The sequence below is a fragment of the Corapipo altera genome, unplaced genomic scaffold (genome assembly GCF_003945725.1).
Source record: "Corapipo altera isolate COAL_440 unplaced genomic scaffold, ASM394572v1 61281, whole genome shotgun sequence".
In the NCBI taxonomy this organism is placed as follows: domain Eukaryota; kingdom Metazoa; phylum Chordata; class Aves; order Passeriformes; family Pipridae; genus Corapipo; species Corapipo altera.
In genome coordinates, this window is record NW_020884921.1 from 3,357,191 (window position 1) to 3,376,041 (window position 18,851).

Genomic DNA, 18,851 nt, shown 5'->3' on the forward strand with positions numbered 1-18,851 from the left:
ACTCAAATCATTGTGGACTATATGGCCTCGGACAGCAAAACTGACTCACTGACTTAGATTTCTTTAAATCTTTCAGTAGATGCCTCATTGCTTCTTGTGCTATCTCTTGTATGATAGCGATTATGTTCTTTTAGTAACAAGTTCGGTACACATGTATTGCAAAGAAATGTGTTGAAATTTTTCACATATAGACATGTGAAAAAAGACACTGAAGCAATGAATGGGCATTTTGTATTTTCTGAAGTGAAAAGGCCTAGTGGTGTTCAGAGATTCCTGCCCAATATGTAGTACTCCTAAGGCATCGAGTTTGACTGTGCTGAAGTCGGGTTTGGAACAGCTGTAAATTATGCTGTCAAGGTAAACTTCTGGAAAGGCTAAAGGTCGTGTAAGGATAGAATAAATGACTCATACAGTCAGATTCTGGTAGTATAGTTTGAAAATGACATCGTGTGGACTGCATTTTACAGGTAACTGTTTTGATTTTTTTTTCTTAGTATAAAATTGCACTCTTAATTGCTTCACAATTATGTCTTGCATTTTTGTGTCTTGTTTTCCTCTAGGACTTGTATTAGTTCCAGCAGCAGTACTAGGCCAAGTCATAAGTGGCGTCTTGGTTTCCAAGTGCAAAATGGATTTGAAAAGCATAATCAAGTTCATGATAAGCACTTGTTCAGTGGCCCTGCTATTAAACACAGTGTTTTTATTTGCCAAATGCAGGAATGAACCTTTCGCAGGTGTCTCTGAAACATATAATGGGTAAATATATTTTAATGCACTATGGGGTTTGGTGTTAATGTTTAAAATAAAAAGGTTACATCGTAGAATATAAATCCTTTTAAAGTGTCATATTTTGCTTCTCTGTATGAATCTGAAATGTTTTATGCAACTTTATAAAGCTTTGTTTTGGAATCTTCATGTAATAGATGAGAGAAGGTATGGATGCCTTGCCTGCAAAATGTTCTGAGCAGTCAAGCCCTACTTGACACAAATCTCAGCTTCTGTAACAATTTTAGGTGTGGTAGGCACATGGCATTGACTACACCTAATTTTGTATTGCTGTAAATGTAGAGTATTTTGTATCTTGTTTCATTTAATCAACTCTGGATAATCTAAACAGTTTGTTCCTGGAAGGAGTTGTCAATTTTGTGAAAGCACTTGGAAGTGCACTGCAACTTACACTAATTGCAAGTTTTTCACTAGGAGAGCAAAGACATGATTGTAGCATCAAGTTCTAGGGCACTTGGCCTCCTTGTACAAAGGGACCTTTCTTTTTTTTTTCTCCCTGGTCTAATGGCTGACAGAGGTAGAAACTTAATGCAAAGAGAGAATAACTTAGTGACAAAATTTGAGACCAAAACTGATGGAGTAACATGGTTAATTGTTGAAACACAGTTAAAATATTTTTGGCTAGCAGGTATACAAAAGAATTCTCTAAACTCAATGTACTTTACTTTCCTTTAAACAACATAATTCTGCTTCCTAATGAGAATGTAGTCTATCACTCATTTTTAGATATTTGTAGTAATTGTAAGAAATTCTAGGATAAATTCTTCCTGTTGCTGTGAACAAAATTTACTCTGGAAACCAGTAGGGCACTGAAGGAAAAGAAGTCAGAAAAGTGAAAGCAAAATGAAACAAAATAAAAAAGAAATGTTTGCAAGGATAAACTTTCTTTAAATACTGAATTTTTAGGTCCATACTTGAATAAAATGAATAAACGAATGTGATCAAATCACCACTGTAGACACTGTATTGTAGAAAATGCCCAATTTATGCTGTATTAAAGAAATAAGTAAAAGATCATAATGTTTCAATTCTTATAGTTCTAAATAGTACAAACTTCTGTAGCACAGGCAGTGTTTAAAAGCATTGGTGTTCCAAAGCTCTACTGTCAAGCAGTTGGTTACTCTGTCGTTAATTAACAGAGCCAGAGGCAACTCCAGCTGTTTGAGGGTCTGCCAAAGAGCCAGATGGTGCTATGCAAAATAACTCTACTAGGCTGGTACCTAGGGACTGCTAGCTACCAGTTGGAAAAGTCATAATAATGAGCAACTGACTGAATAACTTCCCTATACCTTTGTATTGTTTTCCCCAGTCCCCCATTTTAGACAAGGGTTAGGTATAATCTGAAAGTTCTCCTTCCATGGCAAAAAAGCATTGAAACCTAAATAGGGTGGGCAAGAGGAGTATTGCACTTTACTGCTGTAATAGCATGAAATTCACCATGAAAACGCAGAAGATGTGTTTGGGCACGTATTGCTTTTGTAGCCTCTAATGCACATGCAAAGTGGTAGAAAGTAGAAATGTAATGTCATGATACCTCAATAATTAATATGTATTTCCTTTTCCAGAAGGAATGCAAAGTGAATAAACAAAGTTTTATATATTGGTGACCAAAAGAAAAATAAACTTACCACTCATTCAGATTTGGTCTTTACAACTTGCTGTAAAAATTGACAATATATTTAAAGGCCAGTGTTGAAATCTGATGCATAAAATATGGCTCTGCTTCAGTGTCAGAAAAAATTCTAGCAGCAAGATGACTTGAACAATTCAGGACTGTGAAAACCAGAATTCAGACTTTGGTTTTAAAAAGGTTCTAGTTACATACTGTGCAAAAGAATCTGTATTCATCAGTTGAATATGAAGAGGTGGTCTAGAAAATATAACTGAACAGGTTGTATGATAATGAGCAGCTGACAAAAGGTAGAGCTGAACTAATTTTCATCTGAAGTTAAACACAGTTAACTTGTATTTAACAGTTTTGTGTTGCTCTGTCAGTTATGTACATTAGCTGTTGCTGAAGACTGCTTATCTACAGCAATTTGGAGTTAACCAGTCCTGAAATAACTCTCTTGCCTCAGCATCCGTTATAAAAAGTGGTTTAGTTTTAGTTAATTCAATGTTAAATGTTGAACTATACTATATACAGGTCACTATATACATGTGACCTGCATCAGAATAGTTAGTGGCACTAATACAGTGCCAGTTCTGAAACTGTATAAGCTTGTGGAGGTGTCTGACTCCTACTTATACTACTGAACAAATGGTTCTGAAAGAATAAATTATGAAACTGCTCTGAGAACTGACTTGGAAACTTAATCAGATTCATTTTTGTGGAGAATTTAAAGAAATCCTTCATCGTAAGCATTCTCTTTCTATTGAGAAATAGCCTAGAGGAGTGAGGAAAGCTTTTGTAGGCTTAGTTCCAGAACCATGCCAGTACAGGTTCACTTTTGAGTACATATGTTAGTGAAAATAGTATATAGTTTGTAGTAACACTGTTCATTGCTAAATTAGGCTATCAGCAGAACTAGCATGGCTTATTTTGTCTTAACAAGCACTTCAAAAGAATTGTTTTTGCCAAAATTAATTGCCCAATATTTCATTGAAAACTTAAAGCTGTAGTTCTGTTCATTTCCATGTGTCTTTGGGATTCCTTTGCTGTGCAAGAACACCCAACTGATAGAGTTTTTAAAGGACATTTAATGGTCTCATCTGCTAGGCTTTAGAAAAGCAGTGGTATCTTTTTTCAATGTTTTTCTCTGACCATGCATACCTAAATGTTCAATCCCTCTTTGAAGGTCAGGGAAGAGAGACATTGTCTGCACACTTAATTGATTAAATATTTCTAGCCTTTGCGTGCCTCGCAGGCTAACAAGGCACTGTATGAATAAATTTGTAATTAGTGAATTTGCTTATGATGCACCATAGTTAATTCTTCGTACATAGAAGAATGACAGTTAGTTTGCTTAGGCTTAAAGCACTAATGTAATTTAGAAGGATTTCACTGTACTACAACCAAGTGGATTCTATATATAGTTATGATATCCCTAATATTCCATTTGCAGTTTGAATTCATGTAAGTTTTCAACTTAATTCCTAGATAAATTTTCTCATACTAGTATTTTTGCTATCTTAAATTCTTATGGAGAAACCTGCTTTTGTATAATTAATGTGGAACTTTTATTTTACAGTACAATATTTAAACTACTGGCAGTGTCGGAATCCTGGTTTTAGGTGATGGAACTCTGAACCTGTTAAACTTCTTTACTTATTAATGAACTACTATTAGAAAATCAAAGGGTGTTTTTTATTATCTCTAGTTACACCTCAAGGCAATCCTCACACATCTCAAACTGATTTTTCATATTAATAACATTGTGGGACTACTTCAAATACAACTAGACTATAGCCTGTTACTGGAAGTAAATGCCTAAAATGAGAGTAGATATAGTAAGCAAGAGTTTAGTTTAGCTCTGTTATTCATTAGTTATTCCCCAAACAGCCAGGAAAAAAATGTTTCAGGTCTTCAGGGTGTAATAAGACTAATTTCTATGTCATTGGACTCTGCGTTTAGCATATGCAGTTGTCTTGGTGCTTGTACAATTTAGATGTCTGCATAGCAGTCTTAAAAATAGTAAAAATGCAGTGGGTTTGCAACTGGATTTGAATCAAAAATGGGGAGAAACCTTGGAATATGATCAAAAGAATAAACAACACCAAATAGTGTTTTTAATCTTGTACTTTTTTTCTTAAAACTGTAAATTGAAGAAATTCAAATACCAAAGTGTGTGGGAGGGAGAAGATGGTATAAGATAAACATTGGGCTGATATGCAGAATTTTGTGATCTGTTTTGTGAATGGAAACTGCAGGGATAATCTGTGGAAGGAATAATAGCATAAAACCAACGAGGTGCACAATAACTAGAAATTTCTGGGGATGTAGCTACTATGAATATAACTTTTAAAATAATCAAGTGCATCAATAACCTGACTTAAATAGTTTGAGATTTATTATGCTATAAATCCTGCAGTACTTATCTATGTATCTTTTGTTTTTCAATTACTTTATTAAAAACCTGTTAACTTCTGCTTTTCAGAACAGGCATGCTGCGTAACTTGACAGCACCATGCAACGCTAACTGTGGATGTTTGCGCTCTATGTACTACCCAGTGTGTGGCAGGGATCGAGTTCAATACTTTTCTCCCTGTTTTGCAGGATGCAAATCATATCTTGTTGATAGCAACATGACAAAGGTACTTTATGCAGTGAATACAGCTGACGTGGTCTGTTCTGTTCCGGTTTCCTGCAAAATGCATTGTATTTCAAAAGCATCCTTCCCTTAGTATGACAGGAAATTACAGTATTTATGAATCTAAGTAGTAGTCACTACAAGAAAAAATGTTAGTTTTTTTTAACTTACAAGTTTAAGTGGAATGAATACTGATATGTGTCACTGATGTTCACAGTCCAGTACACTCTGACCAGGTGCTCTTAGATATTCCACCTGTAGAGGTGTAATGTTTAATACCAAATTTACTTGATAACAGTTGATGTTACATGGGATTTATGATTTAGTAGAGTGATGCAAAATATGCTAAAAACACAACACAAATGTAAGTTACCTTTAGCAAAATACACCAATTGCAATACACAGTTCAGTTATGTTACCAGTGTGACTACTGTTGCTGCTCTCTAATATGTTCACTGTCACAATGCTGGGCTTCCTCAGTTGTTGGGAAGGCATATGAAGCCAGCTCAAGCCTATTGCTCTCTGATTTTTTTCTGGTAGTTGTCTGGCTTTTTATGCTTTATGTTGGGCTGAGCCACACTTCCCAGCTCCCCATGCTGGTCTGGCTAATTTAGAGAAACATTCCCACTCTTTTAATGAACTCAGGGAGAACCATTTACACCATTGGTTGATTGACTCAGCTGTCACAGCTGTTTCTTTTTTGTATGGCATTCTTTGCAACAGCTCTGGTCATTCATAGCCTGCATTATTCTGTGAGCTTCCTGGGCACATCCCTCTTTCCCATCTTCCCTGAGCTTCTTCCCTGGTAGGGGTTTATTGGTCAGTCACAGTGTTTCTCACTTGTGTGGTCGTGTCATTTTGCAAATATTACTTCTACTAGACATTCTGATGCTGAAAATAAGTTAAATCTAAGTGTACTTTAATAGAATTGTCAATCAGAAAACTAGAAATCAACAAGTCTTTTGACATTACATACTGTTCTTTTCTACTAGATATTAAACTAGAGTTTAATACTGCTTCTGTGAAGTTTTTAAAACTTGAATGTCAGTTGCCCCTGATGCAGGAATGGTAAGCCATGAATATGGTTGGTTATCAAGCCCTTCCAGAACTCAGAGGCTTTCTGTACTTGTCTCTACTAGTATAACAAACTCTTGAGCAGGGATGTGGGAGGACTGTAGGAAGATTCTAAACACATGCAATCCCCTGGATACTTTTTATATCAGAAAAGGACCGTGTTAAATGAGAAGGTATTATCCATAAGAAACTATAGGAGACTGCTGCTTGCTATGAAAACTTCACATTTCACTGACGTGGGCTTTTTTTCTTAGAAAACAAACTTGTGTGGATTTAAAAGAAGTGCATGTTCCAGTTGTTCCCCTGCTTACAAAAGCAGTCCAATATAGCTTCTAGTCTTTCCTGCCTAAGTCTTAAGAGTAGAGCTCACCTCTCTCCTTGCATATGGTTTGGCTTTAACTTTAAAATCTTTAGTTTCAAGGGGGTTTTTTATGCTTTTAGGTAAAAACTTGCTGCAAAATGGAGACTGTCACTGTCTTTTTAGGTCAAAAAAGCAATAATAACTTTTGCTCAGGTAAGATGGATCAGTCAAGTTCTGATGAACTACTTTTAAAAATTAGGGTTAGTGTCATCAGGAAATGGACTGTTTCCCTTATAGTAAGGTCAAGGTTTGTTCTTGTGTGATGCAGACCCAATGAATTTTTTTTACCAAAATAATGTCACGTTGTGTCTTTCTTGGAACTAAATTTTGTCTTATATATTTGTAGATATACCACAACTGTTCCTGTATTGGGAAACCAATAAGAGAAAATGGTTCAGAAGACTTTCTCTTTGAAGCTATCTCTGGGAAATGTCCAACACAATGCAGATTTTTACCTTTATTCTTGACGATCTTCTTTTTTGCTGTTGTTTTTACATTTATGGCTGTTACTCCAACAACTGTGGCCATTCTCAGGTACGTTTTCTGGGCTGAAAGACAGGTAGCATTCTTGTGAAAGCTTGTATCAGTGAAATATTTTTGCTTTGTTTTGGAATGTGTACTTCAACAGCAAATACCTTGTGCATTGGTTTAAGTACTCTGTAGTAAGCAGGCAGTACTTGAAAGAGAGGAGAGTCATACAACTGTTCACTCTCTCTTTAATTACATTTGATTAGTAGATATGGTTTGAATCTATTAAAGTTTGCCTGTTTGTATCAAAATCCTTCTTATGGGAGCACTCTTGACTGTTTTAGTTAAAGCAAGAAGGAATAAATATGCCATGTGTTTGGATGAAGAAAATGTTTGACTACTCTGTGTATCAATAGTGTCAGGTCTTCAAATTGTATCAAGAAAAGAATGAAAAAACCAGTCTTGCATTCTCAGCTTTTGTTTCCTGTCTCAATTCAGAGTTCTGGCTTGAAAAATTGACCTGTCAAAGTCTATGGACTACCTTTCATGGTGTTGATGTTGTATATATGGTGGTCACAAATATAAAATGTGATAGCATGTATGTTTATCAGTGGTTTGGCTGTCTTTCAAATCGCTGAAACTGATATGCATGAAAGCTAGACTATTGGTTTTGGTGTTTTTGGGGTTTTTTTTGGGGTTTTTTGGTTTTGTTTTTTTTTTTTTTTTTTGTGTGTGTGTTTTTGTTTTTTTACAATGTGGTCCTCATTCTGGGTGTACGGCTGTTTTCCTGTATGATGAAGTCTGACTTGTACCTCTAATACTTCTAGAGAGAAAATACCCATGATGCATAGGCATACATGCAAAATACACATGATGCTTTGTGAAGTTGTGGCTAGATGCTCTTTGGCAGGGGCTTGAGGACATAAATGATACACTGCAGCAGTGCCTTGTAATAGCCTCCTGTTCAGGGTAGGTGTAAATTTGGAATTAACACCTTGTCATATTAGTGCGGGGGCAGAATAATATGAAGTGTTGCATTATCTTCAAAACTGAACTGATGTAGTTTTATTTTGATAATTCTAAGCAGCACCTTTGGATATTTGAATACTTGCACACTTCAGCTAAAATAGTGAGACTGTTTTTATGGAAGAAAGGACGATAGAGTAGTTTAAATGTTCAAAACCTAATTTAAATAGCTAAATGTCAGGTAAGTTTTACAGTATATTCTGATATCTTTTCATCTGGCCTATTTTGTGCAATTTTAAATGTAAACTCGCATGCTCATGACAGTGTTCTACTGCTAGATATAATGACCTGCATGATGTAAAACTCATTCTCCTTTCCTTAGCTGCCTTTTGGGTATTGGGGTCCTAACACTGACTGCTATAACTGCTCATCTTTGATGTTTTGATATGTGGCTAATCCTCATACATACTCCAGAATGTAAAAATAACTTCTGAATGTGTAAATGAGATATTTTTCAATACTGATAAAGTTTATTAAAGAAAAGACGTTACAGTTTATTAAAGAAAATAGTTCTGAAACTAAATTGTATAAATAAGCAAATTAGGTTGTATTTAGCCTTTATAGTAGTATCGTTAGGACACTGTCCTGAAAACATGTTTGTTCCCAGAGAAATATCTGAAAAAAATGAGGAAGAGGTAAGGAGGTAAATTTTACTACTTACTAAATCACTATATTGATTTGTATAGCATAGGCCAGAATGGTTTAATTATAAAGTCAGGTAATTATATGCAAAGGTTATGAGAATACAACATCTGCTCTGCTGAAGCCTGGTCTCAATTCATTTAGTACTTCCTTAGTAGTAGTAGCTCAGGATTACAACCTAGCACTTTTTGATTTCCTTGGTTGTTCTATGGAAAAAAAATTCGACAGTATATCAGGGTGCTGGTAGCAAGCTACCTTTTTATTTATACTGTTTGTTAAACTAGTTAAATCTAAAATTTCTTGATGGGCTATGGGATTTTTCTCAGTCTTTTGTCTAAACAGTATTTGAAATAGTTTTGTTACTTGTTCTGCAGGCTGGATTTCTAAACTAAAGCATATTCACTGAGGGACACAGCAGAGAAATAAAACAGTTAAAACTTGTTTACTGTGCCTTAAACTGCAAATCTTGTTACAGGTGTGTGCCACATAAACAGCGGTCATTTGCTCTTGGAGTACAGTTAGTGTTTCTACGGCTACTGGGTACGATTTTCTTGTTGAAACATTTGCCTCTGAATAATCTTCTTATTTGACATTTTTTTCTAGACTTTTAAATAATGCATTAAGAAGCTTTCAGAGGAGCTTGAAGCAGCCTGTCATTGGCTTATAGGATACACTTGTTGTAAGGTACCATCTGGATTCAAATTCCTTGATAATAGGGCATTTGTGCTCGTTGTAGCCTTTCTTGTTCTTATCAGCACAAACCAGATACAGGTAACTGTCATTCAGCAAAAAGCACCTGCTGTTATTTTCCCCAGAAGAAGGTCTATTAAGAAGGTTGAGATAAGAAAAACTGATGTAATAGAAAACAGCTTCACGTAGTTAACATCTGAAGATCCAGAACTTTAAAGAAAGTGACTGTCATACACTTACTTGTATTCTTATTGGCCATGCCAGTATATTTCAAAGTGGATAGATGGAGTCTTCCCTCCTCTCCCTTCCTTTAAAATTCCTTTGGCTAATTTTGGCATTTATTGAAATTGTAGACACTTGTACATAAATAATTACTGAGTTTTAACATGGGAAATATAACACTTCTAAATCTAAGCATCTTCAGCATCTCAGTAAGACAGATGAATCACCTTAAGTAAAACAAAACTAAACGTAGTTATATTCTGATCCACACTGACCTGAATTTTCTCAGGCATATTTTAAACTCTTGCTTTAGTAATAGACAGTTTTTAAAAGGCATATTTAATTCAAGATTGGGACAAGACACGGTTACTTATTTGACTTTTATGTCAGCATTTAGTACTGTAGCCATTCCTTCTCCTTTGAAATCAAATATTTAAGTGTGAGTTCTGCTTTGCTCTACCAGTTGAAACCTCAATTAATCTAAGTCATTCTACTAATACAGCATAATAAAAGCAAACATCCTCACAGGTAAAAATTAGCTGGGAGGTAGTGTTAAGATATTTATGTTAGTCTTGGCTCATAGTTTCACTGTGGAGTGATACAACTTTTTGCACTGCCTGTACTATGACTGAAGAACTGCAGCAACTAACAACATTACTTAACAGCAGCTGCTGTAGGCTTGAGGAATCACACAGAGATTCTAGGCAGAAGACCTAGTGAGGACATAGCTACTTGTTAACTCTAGGACAGTTTAAGGCTTGGGTAGGTTAGGTAGATATACAGTGATGTACCTGGGGTGTTCATTATAAAATTGGCTATACCTGGATGTAAGACACTTGTGCTTTATAAAACACTGCTGTAACAAAAATCACACAGATCTAATAAAATCTACACAGGGATAATTTTAAACACTGCTTTTTTTTTTTTTGCCTTTTTTTTTTTTTTTTTTTGTGGTGAATTTTTTTCCTGGAAGCTTGGCTACATCTGAGGGATGGGAAGAAATAAGTAGCTGAAAATACTGGTATAATAATATTTTAGTGCTCTGCATTTGGAACAGGTTAATGAATATGATCTGAAGGAAGACTATTAGTTAAAATCCTACTTCCTTGATTAGCTCCTTTCACCCCTGATTTAAATAACTTTTTTTTTTTTCAATGAAAACTGAGGAAGCTTTAAAAAACTCAAATCTTTGAACAAACTTTTTGCTTGGGAAAGTGAGAGCTGTATAAAGAATTAACTGGCACTCTATGCATCCTACCTGTTAATTGAGAGCAGTGTTTAGGTGCACACTTGCTGTGTAGTATGAGCCCCATGACTTTGTTTAAAATGTTCTGTTTAGTGTTTGGTTCTCCCTTTTTTTCTTCCCCACCAGTTCGGCATTTCACCGTACACACAAAGACCAGGTAAGACTGTTTCAAGTAATTCAAACATTCTAACATTTTACTGTATTTTTTAGGTACTATTCCTGGGCCAATTTTGTTTGGTGTTTCTATAGACAGCAGTTGTACTCTGTGGGATATCGATGAATGTGAAACTAAAGGAGCCTGCTGGGTATATGATAATGAAAGAGTAGTTTATCTGCTGATGGGCATGAGTAAGTAATTTCTTTATATTAAGTCCGTATACAAGGTAATAGATATACTGACCCTGACTGCTAGATGGGAATTATTTTAAAACAGAACCTTACACTTTTAATCTTTAGCAGCAGTGTTTTAAATTTTTTTTCATAAATAATAAAAAGCAAAATATTGTGCAAGGAGAAAGACAACATTAAGTGACTCTTTAAAGGTTACTTAGAAAATATTTTAAATAATAGTACAAAAGAGTTTTGCTCTTTAGTTTTCCTTCATTGTCACACTTTATGTACTGAATTTTAGGGGACTGGCACACACCTCAGTCTGGCCATAAAGATGATAAAGGACACAAAGATGATTAGAGGGATGGACTTCTCCTATAAAGAAGAGGCTGAGAGAATTGGGATTGGTCAGCCTAGGAAAGAGAAGACTCCAGAGTGACCTTACTGTGGCCTTTTAGTACCTGAAGGGGAGCCTACAAGAAGGATGGAGAGGGACTCTTTGTCAGGGAGTGTAGTGATGGAACAATGGGTAGTGGATTTAAACTCACAGAGGGTGGGTTTCAGTTAAATATTAGGAAGCAGCTCTTTACTGAGAGAGAGGGTGGCCAGGCACTGGAACAGGTTGTCCAGAGAAGTTGTGGATGCCCCATCCCTGGAATTGTTCAAGGCCAAGCTGGATGGGGCTCTGAGCAACCTGGTCCAGTGGAAGGTGTCTCTGCCCGTAGCAGGTGGCTGGAACTGGATGGTCTTTAGGTTCCCTTCCAACCCAAACCATTCTGTAGTTATCTGGGTTGTGTGTTGAAAGCTTAAGGTCTGAGGAGCTTTCTTCTTGTTATATTTCAGTTATTTTCTCTAAAGTATATAAAGTTCTTGTAACTATCTCTGAACACTGGTCAAAAACAATTCCCAACTTGTTTAACAGTCTGTTCCCTTCAACTATGTGAACTGTGTGTGTGCCTGTGGGAGAGAAGACAGGCTAAGCTTGCATCTGTGATAACTGTTCTTGTCATGTCTTCTAGGTACTTACAGTGCATAAACTGAAGTACCAACATCTAACCCTGAAACTGAAAAAGCAGTGGTTACAAGGCCAGGTTTCAGTATCTCCCAGGCATGTTTATGATACAATACAGTCCCTCCTGTTTTCCCCTTCCCCTTGGCCCCCGAAGTTGCACAAACACCTGTATGTAACCTTTTTAAGGTAGCTGATGAGAGAACTCTTAACAGGCACTCTATGTGGGATGTTCTAGATTGTGGAAAAGAGACTATTGATACAGCAAATGACAGTACTGAAACAAGCCTGCACTTCAGGCTAGAATGGGGTGAGGAAATACAAAACTGAAGCAAAGGCAACAGCTGCTGCAAACAGAAACTCTCAGGCCGGTGAAGTTCACTTGGAAGACTGCGTTTACCTGCCCTTTGCAACATTTAAATGGATGCTGTGCATTTCAGTCTTACAGTGTAACTCCTCATGTGAAACTTTATAAATGACTGAAACACTTTTTGGTACTGAAGGTAAATGCAATAAGGACTCTTCTATTCTTTGCATTCAGGTGCTGCTTGCAAAATCATCACAATCGTCTTTGTGGTCCTGGCAGTGTATTTCTACAAGCCTCCACCACTGAATAAAGCACTGTCGCAAAAGGATGCAGAAATGGTATCTGCTGTACACACATGAATTATAAGCAAATCAGGGACTTTTGAAAGAAACCAATAAGAATAAGCACTTCTACAACAGTTGTACCAAAGTTCTTGTACACCCTTGCCTGAATATGAAAGATCACATTTAACATCTGAACAACTTAAAATATTTGTGAACCTGCAGTGTTCTTTAATTTGCTAAACATTACTTAGTATTCCATTGTGTATATCCAAAGAAGTAGCACTTTAATTTGCTGTCTAATTTAAAAAGTCTAGTGTGTAACTTAATTGAAACAAGTTGCTTACTCTGACTGAGCCCCACTTACCTCTTTTCATAACTGTAGTGGGAGAAAACAAGTAACTTGGTTTAATAAAGGGAACTATGTAAGTTCTAAAAGGATTTATTTTCATGTGCTCATAATCTGGGCTAGCGCCTTTGGGGATTTTTTTCTATAGCAACGCTTGGGAATATGCAAGTTTGGCCATTTTTAAAAATATTTCTACATGTTATTTTAATGGCATAAGTTCACTTTATAGTATTGTAGGAAAATATAAGTGGTTATATGTTGTATATGTTATATGTAATATGTCAACTGGGTTGTAAAATCAAAATATTGCTTAATTTGAGTGTTTGAGTTTCTATCTGGAATATATATAGAAAGTTGCTGTTCAGCTGATTTATTCAAACATTTTTAAAATGTTTCTGTAAAATTTGAAGAGAAAACCTATTTTTTTATAATTTCTGTGTATGCACTGTCACTTCCAAATGACTAAGTTCTAGACTTCTCAACTCCAAGAAGCACAATGCTGAAAGCTAGCAAGAATGTGTATGGAAAAATCAGAAGTAGAAAAATATAGCCTTAGTTGTTCTTTTTGACATAATAAGTAGTTATTCAAACTGTATTTGTATAGCACAACAGGAGTGATATACAAGTCAGCCACTGTTACCAGACATTAAATTACAGTGCCTGCTACTGAAATATCTTTCAATGTTGACAGGAAATTTTTAATGAGCCAGATATCCCATATGTTTGTTTTACTTTGTTAATAAACACTTCTTTTTTGTTGCACTGGCTGTGCATGTCATTCTTATGTAGCTGTGTGTGCCCTCTTCATTGTGTTACAAGGACTGTACTCATTGACTCTACCAAGATTTTTAAACAAGTGCTACAGCAAAGGATTATGGTGTATGGCTCATGCTCCATCTAATTCTTTAAATGTAGCTGTTGAATTAGGTAAAGGTTAAGTATGCAACTCAAGAAGATCCTCTGTAACTACTTGTAAATTTTATTTACAGGAAATATTTTATTCAGGAAATAAAGCAAAATCAACTATACCCTGTAACACAACACTTGAGGTCTCTTGAGGGAGAGAAGGAAAGGGGTAGAATTTGCTTGCTCCATATAGCTGAATGTCTCCTGATAGGGTCTGTGATTCATTCCTGATAAATGGGCTCAGAGCAACATTGGTAAAATCACTTGAAAGAATGAAATAGAGATCTTCCTTAAAGTTTTGGAATGCTGCCTAAAATTCTGAAATAATTTTCATTTTCCAGCTGTGAAATGGTTTGTATGAGGTATAACAAATCACTTAATCATAGTAAAGACATGTAGTACTGTAGCTCAACTGTTAAACTTGCTTCTCTTGCTTAGACTGAGATCATAATTTACACTTGCTGCTGCTGAATGTGGTTGCACAGACTACAAAAGCTGGGAGGCAGAGTAACCAGAGTTTTCTCTTCTGAGGAGGTTACCAGCACTCTTACTTGCATGGAGTGGTTATTTGGGTGGGGAAGGAAGGAAGCATTGCTGTTGTAATTTATAACCTATCCTGTGACTTGTTAAAGATTATGCTTGCTAGTTTAGGAGTAGCAGCATAGGGACTAGAAAGGCAGACCAAATAGAAGTTTACTGATTTACCTTGTGTCATAGCCATATTAAATTAATAGATACAGCAATAAATAGTGGAGGAAAGTAGATGTTGTGTCAAAGGTTTTTAGAAAGCGAGGGTAAACAGAGAGGTGCATCTTATGTGTGTGGACAGGGAGGGGTGAATTAAAAACTGCCCCCATGACTGTGCCTGGAATGTCAAAGCACAAAGTCCAGTTTGAGTCAAGTCACTGGTGCTGAACCCCACAGATCAATTCTGGGGCCAGTACGGTTCAACCTCTTCTTTAATCACCTGAATGATGGGATAGACTGTGTTTTAGAGAAGTGACTGATAAACTGGATGTTTGCTGCCCTCTCCAGAGAGACCTTTAAAAGATTGAGAAATAGGCAAACAGGAACCTCATGAATTTCAACAGGGAAGTACAAAGGCCTACACCCAGGGAAAAATAACCTCAGGTTATTTTGGAGATGACTACCCAGCTGAAAGCCGCTGTTCAGAGAAGGCCCTTAGGTTCATGGTGGACAAGCTGGCCACAAGGCAGTAATATACCTGCCACGGTCCAAAAAGGGGGGGGACTGTGGCACTACACGAGTCTGGGACACGAGAGTGGGATGCAGATAGAATCCTTTATTCACGTGTGCACCTGGTCTTTTGTCAGCTCGGGAGGGGAGAGGGCCAGAACATAGGGCGGAGCATGAGACAGACAAGCGGGGGGACAAACCAAGATGGGGACACGGGCAAAAAGGGGAGGAGCGCAGGAGGAACCAGGGGAGGAAAGGGCAAATGGGGGCTGTCTCCTGTCTGCAGCTTTTCCAACCAATCGGCAGAGAAACAGAGGAGCAGGGAGGTGAACAGGCTGGGACGTGCCCGGGAAATATAAATTCTGGGGAAGCATACAATGTGTATATACATAATAACTGTAAAGTCTGTATCATAAAGTCCTGTCAATCACTGTACATCTTTTTCCACTTTTGAGATTTTCCCCATTCTGATTCCTGGTCCTTCACGTATACCCCTTCTGCAAAAAAGGCCAATAATGTCTTGGTCTGCATTGGGCAAAGCGCTGGCAGCAGGCCAGAGGAAGTGATCTTGCCCTTTACTTAGTGCTGCTGAGACCATATCTGCAGCGCTGGATCCAATTCTGGGCTCTCCAGAACAACTGTATTACGGACTTACTGGATGGGCTGTGGTGCAGGGCTACAGAGATGATTAAGGGGTGGGAATATAATTCATACTGAGAGACCTGGGGAAGCTTGTTTTAGCCAGCAGAAGATCAGGTTCAAAGGGTTCTGAGCCTTGAAGAAGTGGAAACCAGACTGTTCTTAGGAATTCCTAACTCTATGGACAACAGGCTGTAGACATAAAGGGCAACATCTGAAATTTACTCTGAACACAAGAAAACATTTATTAACTGTGAAGGTGGTCAAATATCGGAACAAGTTGGTCAGGAATTTGTGGAGTTTGCCATTCTTGGAGGTGTTTAAAAATGTAACTTCTATATGTGTTTTTACAAGGGAAGACCTAACTGTTCTTGAGCAGTGTTTTTTGATTCCTTTTTTTAAATTGGTTTTGTTGCTGTTTCTTCTTTTTTTTTTTTTTAAAAAAAACCCTATCAGCTTGTTTCTCATATTAATACTTAGCAGCTAATACTTTGTGTATGTCTCACTGGTTGATATTAGTTCTTTTCTTGCTAAGAGTGATAACATTTCAAACTGAAGTTGACAGTCTTTTGTGATTTGTACATGCTCTGTGAACTACTGTTTAGAGTGCTTGGACTGCTAAATTTAGGGACTCGTATCTTTGAGGTTGTGTCAACAACCACAGATTTGGGGTTTAAGAATTTCAAATATTGTCCAAAATAAGGGCAGTTTAAAACTTTTTGAAAGTTGTGTCTTGTAATGAGCATGATTATTTTTAGAAACATATCCCAGTGCAAATGAGGCTGTCCCACTAAACATTGCAGTAAAACAAAAGTTTTAATTCATCTGTGAACCAGAAGTAAGCTTCTAAACCTAAGTATATTGTCCTGTATGTCTAATGCAAATGAATTCTCCAAAACTTTATTGGAGCCTCTACTCAGTTAATCTGTAAGATTCCAGGATGCTTACAAGGGAGTGACAGTAATTAGCTATTAAAGCTGAGACTAAACTTTTTGTTGTTGTGGTTTTTTTAATCTTAAAACTGAGACTGCAAACTGTGCTTTCTCTGGCTTGAAGAGGAAGGATAATGATAAAGTAATCTCAAGATCTGTTTGGACAGTGAAAGCTGGAGCCCCTGTTAAAATAAGCTAATTCTTTTTATTTTAGAACTTCTCCAAAGTGAATAGTTTAACACCAAAATTCACTTGCCATGGCAAGAATACATTCTTTCTGGCATCATGAATACTGAGAGAGGGGAAAATATGAATTTTGTTTTGCATGTGGCTACCATACTTATCATCACTTAAAAGTAATATTTTGTATATATACCTGGTTTGTGGAGTCTTTTTGCACATGGTTAGAAATATCTGAATAAAATTACTGAAATGTATTGATTGTAAAAAGAGCAGACCAAAGTATGTCTACTGGCAGATTATGGACAGAAACGTAGGAACCTTAGGAATGCTGCAGCTGTTTAGCCGTTTTTACCAGCTTGAAATTCAGTTGCTGACCATTACTGAGGTAATGACAGTAGGACTTGCGCTGCTTCGTGGTTTAAAATATATTACAGGTAGATCAGGTGCAAGTTAGTGTAAGACAATTACTGAAAAACCCATCTTTTAAGTCTGAAAGCCTTTAAAAGTTTTGAATTGAGTAATATTTCTGTTTAGCAATGAATGACTATGATATACTTATTTAATCTTTTGTTAGAATAGCAGAACATACAGTTACGATATATAACTGGGATGAGGATTTTTTGTGTGTGTGTGTGTGTGTGTGTGTGTGTGCTTTTTTTCCCACCCACCAGATGGCTCTGTTTCTGCTAAAAAATATCCAATTTTGTTGGTTTTTGTATGGAACATTATGAGTCTTTAAAACACTGAGCAAAAAATATGCAGCTTTTGCAAAAATATTCTGTTAATGGAAATGTGACTGGTGCCTTTTGTCTGCTTGATTTCTATTTTTGCAGTGGCAGTGACTTTCTTTTTGTGGTAAATACGTGAATATGCCTGTTTGTGATTTATTTTCTTTTTATGACATGTCCATGAAGCATGATGCGGCTGTACTTTTGTATGGATCCTTGTGGAGTTTTTTTGCTGAAAGAGAGAGATCTGCAGGTAAAAAAGATTAATGTTAGATTAAAGAAGCTTTAAAAAAATACTGAGGAAGACAGTTAATCCTGTGTCTCAGTAGTAAATGATGCAAAAAAATCCGGAATAAATTATTTGTCTTTGCTTCTATGGAAAATATACCCAGAAGAGTGAATCTGCTATACAAGAATCTTATGAATTTGGGCAGCTTATTGTATGCCTTTCCAAATCTGTATGATGGGAGTGTTGATAACTGGTTATAAAACACCCATTCCTCTCCAGTCTACAGAATACGTTAGTAAATGTCCCAAATGGAAGTCCCAGTGTCACATACAAAGGTTTTTTTCTGACCATTATTAATCTTTGAGCATTCATATTGAATATGTGAATTTTTAGTATGAAATGGCACTCTTGAGCAGAGGTGAATATAAACCAGCAAAATCATATTCAAGCTGAGTATGGAGATCATAATTTCCTCCAAGTTATTCAGAAACTTTAAAAAAAAGTGTCTGAGCTAAATAAAGACCTGTTTTGCCCCCAGTTTTTTGCTCTGAAATTGTCTTTAAAGGTACAAAATGAAGGAAATATTTAACTTGTCTGGAAATAAAATCATAAAATAGGGTCCATTGGTGTGAAGCCAGGGAAGGATTTGCTGTTTATTTAAGGGGATTCAGGGTACTTAGACAAATTGCAAGACAATTCTTTGATGTACTTACCATGTATCCAGCTGAAGGAAGTTCTTCTCACAGAACTGAAAGGCTTTAGTAACCTATAAACCTTGTAAGAAATGACTGAGCTATAGCAGAAAATTAGTGCTTTTCAGAATTTTTTTCCTACTTAGTCAAGTTTTAAAGATGTCTCGCTTGTCATGTTTTAATTGGCTAGATGTAGAGATTAGTTTCATAGGTTAGGAAAAGCATGCTGATTAATGCTAATCCACATCTCCACTTTACATTTCTCAAGCATCTGTTGCCATTCCTTCAAATGGCAAACTGTCAG

The 18,851-nt window shown here is 36.5% G+C and overlaps 1 protein-coding gene across 2 annotated transcripts in view; it reads left to right on the top strand.

Annotated features, from left to right (window-relative positions):
* SLCO4C1 (solute carrier organic anion transporter family member 4C1) overlaps positions 1–13,803 on the top strand; it is a 29,202-nt gene extending 15,399 nt beyond the window's left edge. For both annotated transcript variants that reach the window (XM_027656866.1, XM_027656865.1), the window contains 6 exons: positions 561–756; positions 4,884–5,040; positions 6,818–7,005; positions 9,083–9,147; positions 10,976–11,113; positions 12,646–13,803. In XM_027656866.1, coding sequence (XP_027512667.1) covers positions 561–756; positions 4,884–5,040; positions 6,818–7,005; positions 9,083–9,147; positions 10,976–11,113; positions 12,646–12,770 — 869 coding nt within the window. In that variant the 3' untranslated portion in view covers positions 12,771–13,803. The remainder of the gene's footprint in view (positions 1–560; positions 757–4,883; positions 5,041–6,817; positions 7,006–9,082; positions 9,148–10,975; positions 11,114–12,645) is intronic.
* Positions 13,804–18,851: the final 5,048 nt, after the last annotated feature.